This window comes from Procambarus clarkii, chromosome 58, assembly GCF_040958095.1.
Source record: "Procambarus clarkii isolate CNS0578487 chromosome 58, FALCON_Pclarkii_2.0, whole genome shotgun sequence".
Taxonomy (NCBI): domain Eukaryota; kingdom Metazoa; phylum Arthropoda; class Malacostraca; order Decapoda; family Cambaridae; genus Procambarus; species Procambarus clarkii.
This window is the reverse complement of record NC_091207.1, coordinates 21,990,572-22,003,189: the sequence shown is the minus strand read 5'-3', so window position 1 is coordinate 22,003,189 and position 12,618 is coordinate 21,990,572. Positions and strand designations below refer to the sequence as shown.

At 42.0% G+C, this 12,618-nt stretch overlaps 1 protein-coding gene across 2 annotated transcripts in view; it reads right to left on the bottom strand.

Annotated features, from left to right (window-relative positions):
• Positions 1–5,347: 5,347 nt before the first annotated feature.
• LOC123767894 (hook microtubule tethering protein) overlaps positions 5,348–12,618 on the bottom strand; it is a 269,532-nt gene continuing 262,261 nt past the window's right edge. For both annotated transcript variants that reach the window (XM_045757969.2, XM_045757968.2), the window contains one exon: positions 5,348–12,330. Coding sequence is in view for 1 of the 2 variants with exons in the window: in XM_045757968.2 (XP_045613924.1) it covers positions 12,285–12,330 (46 nt within the window). In the remaining variant the exon portion in view is untranslated. The remainder of the gene's footprint in view (positions 12,331–12,618) is intronic.

The following is a 12,618-nucleotide window of genomic DNA, read 5'->3' as shown; positions in this document are numbered from 1 at the left end:
GACTTTATCTATGCCTTTTTGATAACAAATACAATTATAAGCTTTATTAGTGAATCTCTATTAATTAAACAATATATCAGAGAGTGTGTAAGGTTCGGTGTTCCATGTGCGAAGAGACATGGGAGATTTTACATCAGTACAGTAAATGTTTTAAGTAGCGAAAGCATACTAACGAATAACAATTAGTATAGACCAACACTATTGTTCTATGAAGTCGATTTAACTTCCAGACATGTATTTTTCAATAAGTCTTAAATATTTTCTGGCTATTTATGTTAGATATTATTAGAAATACGTATTCTACTTGTTAATATAATAAACTAAATTTGCGATCATTTAAGGAGAGAAGTGCGACGACTGGATCACTGTGTACAGAAGGTTGATATGCCAACAAACACTTTCCAGACAACAATATATCTTGGATAAGTCGCTCCACAACATTGACACCTGGACCGTTGACTTCCTATGAGGCCACATATTTACTTATTTCATAATGGAAGTATATTATTTTATAGTAAATATATGTTTTCTCGTGTTCTGCATTAAGCACCAACATTATAGTGAATAAATATACCATATTTCTTCATTATTTAAGTAATGCTAGGAGGCTTTGAGTAGCTTTGGGTCATTAGGTGAACAGAATCTCCAATAGATGGGGCGAGAGTCGCGCTATCTCTCGCCCGAGCGAGAGTCGAAACTTATTTTAGAATTGATATATCTTTGTCCTCCAACAAGATATATTTCCTTTGATGCACTCACAATAACGAGCATATCTCTGTCTTTCTGAAGGCATATAATATTTTAGGCTTTATAAGCGTATCTTTGTTAATTACACACTATATTGGCAAGTGCGTAGGCTTCTGCATTCCATGACCGACAAGCTACTGAATGCCACTATAAAAACGTATGTATCTTCACTTGAGCTTTATATATGTCTATGTTAAAGTATTTAAAATGAAGCTTATATTTCTATCTTTCTTGAGACATATAAAACATATGTGTTTATTAATGAATTTAAGTGAAATAAGCATTGTTCTGAGAGAGAGTTGCTCTGTCGATCAGTCTGTGCGGGGTCGGAGCTCGGCGATTATTAAAACACATGTATCTTCATTAGAACTTTATATATATCTATGGTAAAGTATTTAAAATGAAGCTTATATTTCTATCTTTCTCAACACATATAAAAACATTTGCGTTTATTAACGAATTTACGTGAAATAAGCATTGTTCTGAGAGAGTTACTCCGTTGCTCGATCTGGGCGGGATCGGAGCTCGCCGATTAGAAAAATACACGTATCTTCGCTTTAAATACAAATATGCCCATGGTAAGGCATTTAAAATGAAGATTATGTTTCTATCTTTCTTGAGACGTATAAAAATTTACGTTTATTAACGATTCTGCGTGAAATAAGCATTGTTCTGAGATGAATATTGCGGATTTCCGGCTCTACGACCAATGTAAAATGCAACTTTTATACAACTACAAATATCTTTAGTTTTACTTTAAATTTTATCCTGAAAGAGTTTTCATATATAGATCCAGTTTCTGCCGTTCTTCTGACATGAAAAGACCTTTGGTTTAATAAGTTATTAAGATGTTTTCAACAATATTACTAGGGCGTTCACCGATTCTAACATGGGCGACCCTTTTGGAAACGCAACACATGGGTTGACCTGATTGATATATGGGTCAGATTCCATTAAGTTTCGGAACACTATCATGACATTACACCTGTCAGTGAATGTGAGCTCCACATACATCACATATATTTCTTGTGTACTTTCATTGTGTATGATTATTGCCCAATTATTCTCATCAGAACTCCTGTGTCCTTTTGTTTATCAGCATCGATAGGAAATCTGTGTCAGTGATTGGTTGTCAACCACATTAAGTTTTTGTCCATGAGGGGACATTAATTAGCAAGATGTCCCAGATCCCACTAATGCAATAACAGTTTTGCTGACACCAATCTACAGTAAATCAAGTACCTGTTGCAATAGTGGTTGAATTGTAAATAAACTACTGTTAAGCTTTATGTTTCATTGAACCACTTCTAAATACTGCCACTACGAGTAGTGGCAGTATTTAAAAGACACTTAAGCTTTCAGACCCAGTGTCTTTAACATTAAACTGTCTATTAGACATCAATCTGTAACTGTGATTGTATTTTGCTACATTCCAACCGCTTTGTGTGGTGTCTGCCATAGGCACAATAGCAATGCTGCATACAATTACAATCAGGAAAAAGCAATATTATCACATGCCTTGTCCTGTTGAGATTTCAAGGTTTTCTTCTTTCCAGCCAACTCCTTCCTCCAAACTTGCTTCTTTGGATTCTACTTTCCTATAACAGATGTGAGCATGGAATCCAGCTCTGCCCCAGATTCTTCATGTTTAGCTTCCAGGGCTTGAGGAAAAGCAGAGGTGCAATAGGCACACTGAGAGAACTCGATCAACATCAAAGGCTCAACACTTTTCAACAACAACTTTCCCCTACACATACGGGGCATAACTGGCCATCCTCTCACAGGGTTCAAAAGAGAACTCGATTAGCACCTTCAAAGGATTCCCGATCAACCAGGCTGTGACTCGTATGTCAGGTTGTGAGCAGCCACACTGAACATCCTGGTTTATCAGACCAGCAAAAAGGAGGCCTGATCAAACAATCCTGAGCCAAAGAGGCCAACACAAACCGAGGCGAAGAGCGGAAAGAGCACCGGGTTCAAATACCAGGACGGCTAAGGCAGTGTAAGAGTAGGCCGAAGGTAAAACAGCACACGAGACAGCTTGCGGAAATAACATCAACGCTGAACATAAGCTGCAGCGGTACGAGGTCCAACGCTGCACGATATGAGGTGACCATATTCGCCATAAGATGATGGTCCTGGAACAACCAGGACCATCGACCATTGTGATCGTTTAGTAGGGCCTCGTAGCCTGGTGGATAGCGCGCAGGACTCGTAATTCTGTGCCGCGGGTTCGATTCCCGCACGAGGCAGAAACAAATGGGCAAAAGTTTCTTTCACCCTGAATGCCCCTGTTACCTAGCAGTAAATAGGTACCTGGGAGTTAGTCAGCTGGCTTCCTGGGGGTGGAGGCCTGGTCGAGGACCGGGCCGCGGGGACACTAAAGCCCCGAAATCATCTCAAGATAACCTCAAGATAACCATGAAAGAAAGGACAAAACAACTGAAACAGAGACAGAAGCACACCTACAAAGGGACAAGAAATAACGGAAAGACCACTAAGAAACTTCATACTACTGCCGAGACGAAACATGCAGGTGGGACACCATGAACGAAGCCACCTGCTCACCATACAAGTGGTGATAAACTCTAGTCAAGAAGACCAAACGTGAAGACTCGAGGAGAAGATCGAACCAGCCATATAACAGACTGGACCAATCTGCTGAAAGAGGCGGAATTGCGGGATATCCCTCGGGTTCGGACACCAAGCAAGCAGCCCCTGAAACCAAGGCTGGGCCGGCCACCAAGGAGCCAAGGGGACTACTCTCCCTTGGTAAGTGTCCAAGCGAGCTATGACCTGGAGCAACAGCAGAACCGGGGGAAAAAGGTACAGGTAACCCCACCTCAACTAGTCCTACCACAAGGTATCAACCCCGACAGCCTTGCAGTTGGGGAAGGGCGCCACATATACCAGGAGATGCCTCGACCACGCCGACGCGAAGAGGTTCACCTCTGGGTGCCCATATGTCTGGCAGAATGAAATGAATGAGTCGGCATCGACCGTCGACTCCTCCCCAATGATTTTTCTTCCAAATATTGTAATGGCTTTGTATAGTTATGGAGGAGACAAATGACCAAGTTTTTTCATCTGTCAATGCACAAGCTTTATTTAATGTTTTAAATGAATGTGCAGGTCGTCATAAACAATATTTTTTTAAAGCAGCTCGTTTATAATGAATACAGTACTTTGGGTACAGTGTATTCAATGAAGGTACACCATTTTTTACAGCTTTGCATTTAATAGCATAGAATTAAACAGAAAGCTTAATTGAGGATTGAGAGTGATAAGAAGAGGGCCATAGTATTGTATGTACTTTATCAGAGCTAGCAGTGGTCAATAATGTGAATAACATTGTGACAACTAGGAAACGAAATGAACAAAGTAAAGAAACTGATTATAAGATGACATTAAAATGATCACTTTTATGAACAAAGATGCATCAATACATGTACAGTAGCTGTTTTAGTTTGAAAGTCATTGGGCAGCTGTATTTAATATTAATAATAAAGAATACGGAGTAAAGTTCTAAAATATATCTGCATGTGTTGGTAAATATATTGCCCCACAGGTGTCTTAAATTTAAATTGTCTAAAATTATTAATAGTTCATGTAAAAAGTCTATAATAAGTAATTTAAAATAAAATACAGTAGGTGTACACTAGGAAGACAAAAACATAATATACAGTACACCTTTTATTTTGGAATATATGCATGGTTGTTGATCATAAGCTAGACTGAAAATTTATTTAGAAAAATTAACACCTTGATAAATTAAAATAGATATGTATGTTAGTGGAGGAAACTCCTCTTATCATTTATGAGCATGGCTGATAAGGGTCAAGAAAGTGTATCTATTGTGTGGCCTTAAAAATCATCACACAGCTGATAGTCCTTAAGCCCAACATCAAACTGGCCTGCAATGTTGACTTGTACCATCCTGCAGTCCACCAGCTTGGTAAGGATTATATTTGATGAGTAACACATGTGCAGATTATGAGTCACAACAACTAACCACATGTAATGTGACTTACCTGTGGCTGGTTCTGCAATGAGTCCTCCTAATAGACATTGCATTTTTATGCACTTTACCCAAGGCCAAAAATGGTCGTACTAGAACATGGAAGTGGCTCGCGAAATTGCCATATTGTCCCGTTTTGTGTTTTGGGTCCTCTGGTAGGTTAGGAGAGGACACTTTAGTACGACAGTTTCTTTTGACACTGGGAACCTTTGGAGGACGAGCTGGGGTCTGAGTGAGATACACTATGCCTAATGAACAATGCTCTTGCTTTTTCTGGGCACCAAGCTCACATAAGAATCACAATGTGTTGTTAATTTAGGGGGCAACAATGACTGGACAGTCAGCCCCCTAAATTAGCCCCCCCCCCCCCCCCCGCCTCTTCCGTGGCTATGGTTAATAAGGTAAGTAATTAAAATATCAGCAGGTATGAGTTAGTTATTTTCCAAAGTTTATTATAAGGCTTTCAGAGATGTAAATTTACAAATTTTGGTCAACACTGTATAACCTCTACGGCCATGCTGTATAACCTAAGATACCTGTATTAGGTATGGATGAAACTAGGAACTTAAATAAAACACAGGGTACAGGACACAATCAGATTTACTCATAGAAGGAAAGCAAAATGTAAAAGATCTGGGAATCATGATGTCTGATGACCTGACATTTAGTAAACATAACCGAGCAAATATAGCGACGGCCAAGAAAGTGATAGGATGGATTATGAGAATGTTCAAATCAAGAGATCCCACAGCAATACTAATACGTACATTACATTTAAATCTCTGGTGCTGTCCCATCAAGAGTACTGCTCAGTACTCACTTTCCCTTTCAGAGCAGGAGAGGTCTCTAAATTAAGAGGGAATATAGAGAAAATATACGGCACACAGAAACGATAAAACATCTAAAATTATTGGGACCGTCTCAAAGCTCTCAAAATGTACTATCTGGAAAGGAGACGAGAAAGATATAAAATAATGCATACTGTACATGGAAGATACTGGAGGACCAGGTCCAGAACTTGCACAGTACAATAATGACATACTGGAGTGAAAGATACGGAAGGAAATGCAGAATAGAACCAGTGAGCCATAGAGGTGCCATAGGTACAATCAGAGAACACTGTCTGAACATCAGTGGTCCACAGCTGTTAAATGCCATCCCAACAAGTATTAGAAATATTGCCAGAACAAAGGTGGATATCTTTAAGAAATATTTAGATAAGTTCCTGCAAAAAGTGCCAAACCAACCAGGCTGTAGTGAATATGTGGGCCTGCTGGCCGCTCCAAGCAATAGCCTTTTGGACCAAGTTATCAGAAGCCTAAGTCCAGGTTTGGGGAGTAGAAGAACTCCTGAAACCCTATCCACGTATGTTCCAGGTATAACCTCTACAGCAAGGCTGTGTGACCTGTTTAACAAGGCTGCGTGACCTGTACAGCAAGGCTGCGTGACCTCTACAGCAAGGCTGCGTGACCTCTACAGCAAGGCTGCGTGACCTCTACAGCAAGGCTGCGTGACCTCTACAGCAAGGCTGCGTGACCACTACAGCAAGGCTGCGAGACCTCTACAGCAAGGCTGCGAGACCTCTACAGCAAGGCTGCATGACCACTACAGCAAGGCTGCATGACCTCTACAGCAAGGCTGCGAGACCTCTACAGCAAGGCTGCGAGACCTCTACAGCAAGGCTGCGAGACCTCTACAGCAAGGCTGCATGACCACTACAGCAAGGCTGCGTGACCTCTACAGCAAGGCTGCGTGACCACTACAGCAAGGCTGCAAGACCTCTACAGCAAGGCTGCGAGACCTCTACAGCAAGGCTGCGTGACCTCTACAGCAAGGCTGCGAGACCTCTACAGCAAGGCTGCGAGACCTCTACAGCAAGGCTGCGAGACCTCTACAGCAAGGCTGCGTGACCACTACAGCAAGGCTGCAAGACCTCTACAGCAAGGCTGCGAGACCTCTACAGCAAGGCTGCGTGACCTCTACAGCAAGGCTGCGAGACCTCTACAGCAAGGCTGCGAGACCTCTACAGCAAGGCTGCATGACCACTACAGCAAGGCTGCGTGACCACTACAGCAAGGCTGCGTGACCTCTACAGCAAGGCTGCGTGACCACTACAGCAAGGCTGCGTGACCTCTACAGCAAGGCTGCGAGACCTCTACAGCAAGGCTGCGTGACCTCTACAGCAAGGCTGCGTGACCTCTGCAGCAAGGCTGCGTGACCACTACAGCAAGGCTGCGAGACCTCTACAGCAAGGCTGCATGACCACTACAGCAAGGCTGCATGACCACTACAGCAAGGCTGCGTGACCTCTACAGCAAGGCTGCGTGACCTCTACAGCAAGGCTGCGTGACCTCTACAGCAAGGCTGCGTGACCACTACAGCAAGGCTGCGAGACCTCTACAGCAAGGCTGCGTGACCTCTACAGCAAGGCTGCATGACCTCTACAGCAAGGCTGCGTGACCTCTGCAGCAAGGCTGCGTGACCACTACAGCAAGGCTGCGAGACCTCTACAGCAAGGCTGCGTGACCTCTACAGCAAGGCTGTGTGACCTCTACAGCAATAATGTATAATCTCTACAGTAACTTAACATAAGAACCAAAGAAACCTAAGATAAATATTCACCATAAGAATATGTCATATATACTATAGTCTGATATGGACTAAAATGAAATAAAGATATAGGGACTAATAAGTAGCTGTGACTACATCCCTAATGAATATGAATACAAAATATATTTTATATATATATATATTATACATACATACACACACACAGTATATATATTTTATTGCTCATATCCATTTTTATAGGTTTTAAATATTCCTCAATTTCAGTTGTGTGACTGATTTTATTTCTGATCCTGCAGAAGAATGCATAACTAAACAAAGCCCAACACTGAATATAATGAATCTCTTATTTCAAGGCGAGCCCTGGTGGCTCCCTGAAGCTATACGCCCTGAAGCCGAGATGGTACTATCTACTAGTTCATATCAGCCGTGTATCTGTATGTATGTATGTATGTATGTGTGTGTGTATATATTTAAAAATTATATATAAATATATATATATTTATATAAAGGAAGGGAGTACCACCTCTGGCTGAAAGAAGGGGACCCTTAGCCTCGGAGGAAACCACACAACGCATTAGAGGGAATGTTTAGGTCCCCTCCAACACAGTTTGTGTGCTTTTCTTCTACCACCCCCTTCCTCTTTTTTTTTTTTTTTTTTTTTTTTGCTTTATTGTGTATTTAAAGGTTACAAGATATATATTAGTTGATACAAAAAGTGCCTAAAAGTTATGGATCTCTTGAAGCTTCCGGACAGGAACCAAGGATGCAGTAGGCTTTTCCCCTCTGGATCGCCACACTGAGGCGCTGAAACAAAAAACTGGAAGCCCTTGGGTCTCTGGTGACGTCAATGAGCTTGGAGCCCAATTCCTTGAGAAATCCCAAGACACTCTTGCCCCAGGGGCCATGCGTCTCAGACGCTATGGGAACAAAGAGGTATTGACACTCCAGTCGCCTGTACTTGAGTGATTTTGCTGTTTCCTTGTGGTAGGCTGCCCCACCTGCTTGATCAGCACCGAAGTGTACATAGGTGTCAGCCAGGATGGATACACATGAGTAGTCTCACACCAACAGTTTGCCCGTTTTCCAAGAGTATATAGTGATACCATCAGGGCGAGGTGCGGGGATGCGAGGTTCTCTCTCCACTGGGCACCGAGCTGAGACGAGGCTTCTCTTGACGTCATTGACCTCGTTGTGTCTTGCATGCCAGGGCGGATGGATGGATGGATGAATGGATGGATATATATATAAAATCCACACAGAAACGGAAAAGAAAGATGAACGTTTCGGTCAATCAAGGCCGTTGTCAACACCAGGCTACAAGAAATCACAAAGGAAGAGTGGAGGTTAACACTAGAGCCTGACCACCATCCCCTGGTAAAGAATTAACCAGAAAAAGGTATAGATTAGCTTAGAATGAGCAGAAGGATTTAAGCAGTAAGAATAAAAGATTAAAGAAAAAGCCTCATTGAACACACACAAAATATATGAATATAATGTTGTTATGAGACATTGTAACTCTCCCTATCATAGTTTTTTCTTAAACTGTTGTGCAATATTGTAACTTAAAACTGGGTCAAGTTTGTACTTATCAGTACTAACATTGAGAAGATTAGGACACCGACTGATTAGGGCAGACTCAATTAAATTCCATTCCACAAAGCCATTGCAATTGGTAATGCTTTTTGTCCCATCCCAATTAATAGTGTTATCACACAAACGTGTGTGTAGATACAAAGCATTAGACATTTGGGCAGTTCTTATACTTTAAGCATGTTGGGACATATGTAATTGTAAGGATTTTCCTGTTTGTCCAAGGTACACAGACTCAACAATCATTGCAGGGAATCGAATACACACAACCTGCTGTACCAGGGGAATTCTTTATTAAATTGGACTTGATCGTATTATTAGTGAACACCAAATTGATATTAACACTATCATAAGAGGGACCCCAAGAGGAAAGGAACCTCCAAAAGAACAAACCCCTAAGGGCCTAAAAGCACATGGAACTGAACCTTGGGAAAACCACACCTGAATCATATTTATTCAAGAAGGAAGGCTATAAAAATCTTTCCCTCTGTAAGGGCAGACCCTCCTCAGAGGGAACCAGAGACCATTTAGAGTCAAACGGGACCCCAAGGGCCCAAATCTAACTCCCTCTAATCCCCAGAAGCCACAGTCGAGGGCCCCGGAGCAGAGTCAGCATCCTCGCCCACCACACGAGACAGATAAGTGGAGTCCAAGGGAGAGGCTTCAAAGGAGGGAGAGGCTTCTAAGTTGAGAGGGGCTGACTGAAATGAAGATCCAGAAGCTTTGATGGGACCTACTAGCTCAACTGTCTCAGCACCCAAATCAGTAGGGGGCAACTCCCGGAGCTGGCCGAGCCACATCCTGAGCTAAACCCTGCCATGACCCGGAAACCCTCAGAAGCTTCGGGGCCAAAAGCAAGGAAAAAAGATCAGAGGAAGGGCGAAACTCGCCCAAAGGAGAAGAAACAGGAGGTACTGATGAAGCCAAGGTGGAGTCACCAACACATCCAATTTCAGGTCACTAAATACCAAACTGGACAGCTCTGGGGCATCCAATCAGGCTCATAACCCAGAATGCTGTAACATAGCAAAACAAACATGCAAAGCAATTGCTACCTGGTAAGCCCTAACTGCATCAGTAGAGTCCAAAGGAAGAGTCACACAGAGAGAACAAACACTACAGGACTCGGGGTCAAAAGTGTCATTGACCCAACAGGCAGCATGACATCGGTAGAAGAAATGGTCATCACTGAATGACACATGGACAATGAGCAACCCTCAAACTTGCACGAAGTGAGAACAGGCTTGGAAAGAATATCCATAGGACCACTAAACCCCAAAGGGATTTCTGGGGCCTGAAGGGCAAACCCAGCAGGACACCAAGGCACTGCCCTGGAAACACAAACCGAAACTGTCTCTATTTTCAGCTTGTTACAACTTGTAGTAAAGTTGTTTCATCTTGGCTTAACGTATTTATGACGTATTAGAATGTTGTTACAACTTGCTATATTGGTTGTTATAACTGGTTAGGTGGTGTTAAAACTTGTTCGAACGTTGTACCAACGTCGTAGTTTCTGTGTGTGATTGGCGGGTGGGGACACCATGCCAGACTTAAAAGTAAGCTGACACAGCCAAGTCAATCTTGGCACACCTGAAACACGAACCACCAATGCCCCCCCCCCCCAGCCAACATCACGCCTGAGTCAAGAAAAGGAAACCACAAGACACCAGACTCATCCTGGGCAAGGGCCAGAACATGTGAGGAGTATCTCTATGGGGAGCAATTCCTGAACACTCCAGAAAAGATAACTTTGGTAGTGCAAGAGAAGTGCTAGGGAACACCCAGAAGAGGGAACCCTGAGTATATGCAGCTCCAAGCACACTTAAAACTTGGCTCACACTACATGCAGTGTACAAGAAATGCTACATGTAGTGTACAAGCAAACACCACTCCACTTAGAGCAGAGCACCAGAGCCAACTCGGAAGAGCAGCAACCTGGTATGCATTACATCAGCTGTAGAACTGAGAGCTCACTCCCCAGCAGGCAGTGAGCATCCTTCCCTCTCCCACCAAATGAGTGGAGGTGGTGGAGCAAACGAGCTCACGTTAGTTCCGAGAAAATTTGCTTGTTTGTTTATATAGGAGAATTCTGTGTTTCAAGGCTTTGGTCCCTCAGCAGTTGTTTGTTTGGACTCACTGATTTTCCTGTTGCCTTCCCACAGGGAGCCAGTCGGCCGAGCGGACAGCACACTGGACTTGTGATCCCGTGGTCCTGGGTTCGATCCCAGGCGTCGGCGAGACACAATGGGCAGTTTCTTTCACCCTATGCCCCTGTTACCTAGCAGTAAAATAGGTACCTGGGTGTTAGTCAGCTGTCACGGGCTGCTTCCTGGGGGTGGAGGCCTGGTCGAGGACCGGGCCGCGGGGACACTAAAAAGCCCCGAAATCATCAAGATAACCTCAAGATAAGATTCCCTGGTGAGGTGGCAAAAACAAATGACACCACTCCCTACACTTCTGTGAAGGGGTGGGGTGGGAGGGCGTGGCTGATGCGATCTAGTTGATGGTACCATCTTACTGTATAGGTTCAAGAACAACATGGGGCTCCCTACAGAAAATCTGTTTGACTTGTAGCATACTGTATTGATTAAACTATTGTAATGGGGATGATCACAAATAAAACATTTTTAATATATTTTACTGAACAGAAAAAGTTTTAGTTTTATAAGGATTCTATATAAGTTAGGGAATAGTAAATTTGTTTTGCAAACTAAAATCTTTTCATTTAATAATCTATCATTCCTCCATGGATGTAGAAATTATTGATACAATTTTCATTGTGTAATTCATCTATTGCACTTTAACATACATTAGTAATTATTCATCAAGTTAAATTGAATTACAAAAGTTAGGAAGTAACTACTAACTTTAGTGCTTTTGGTTGTGTACATAATACAGTACTTTATCAATAAACATATACCAACAGTGCAAACCTAACCAGTGATATACAGTATTTCCATGAGACACTATGAAGGCTGCTTTTAACAAATTATATGCTGTCGTCAACAAGAGGTTAATCATTTGAAAATAAAAATTACAATTTAAGTTAATATTTAGCTAAAAAATTAAATGGATCTTTACTAAAACTCTTTAATCTTAGAAATCTTCCTATATACACAATTAAAAAGTTAAAAGTTAACAAACCAGTCCATAGTTTTTTCATGGCGGTGCCAAGTCGAGTTCAAGACCAAAATCTCAAACTATGCTCATTTCCGTGTACTGAATAGTATATTACTATGAAACTGAGGTGACAACAATTTATAAGATGTACAGTGAAATTGTCAAGCTGAGACTTGGGTCATGCACTCTAAATAAAATAAGATACATGGTGTATATAGCTATGCTCTATGAGTCAAAGTCAGCTGATCTTCATATCTTCAAACTGACTGCTGGACGGAGTGTGCCTGTGGAGGAAGAAAATGTTGATTGACAATCAGATTAAATTCAGTGTATGATGAACTCTCTATTTTGATTATCTATAAAGAATTTACATTTTCTATAAACTCTTACATACACTAGGAAGTCGAAATTCATGCATACAAATCAGCCAGCCAGATATACAATAATATCCAGGATTAAGAGATATTCAGGGAGTTCTCAACATATAAATAAGATGCATTCCAAGACATTCATAAGCTGGCCATTCATAATCCAGAACTCAATTTTCCATAGGCACAATGCCATTAACTGGG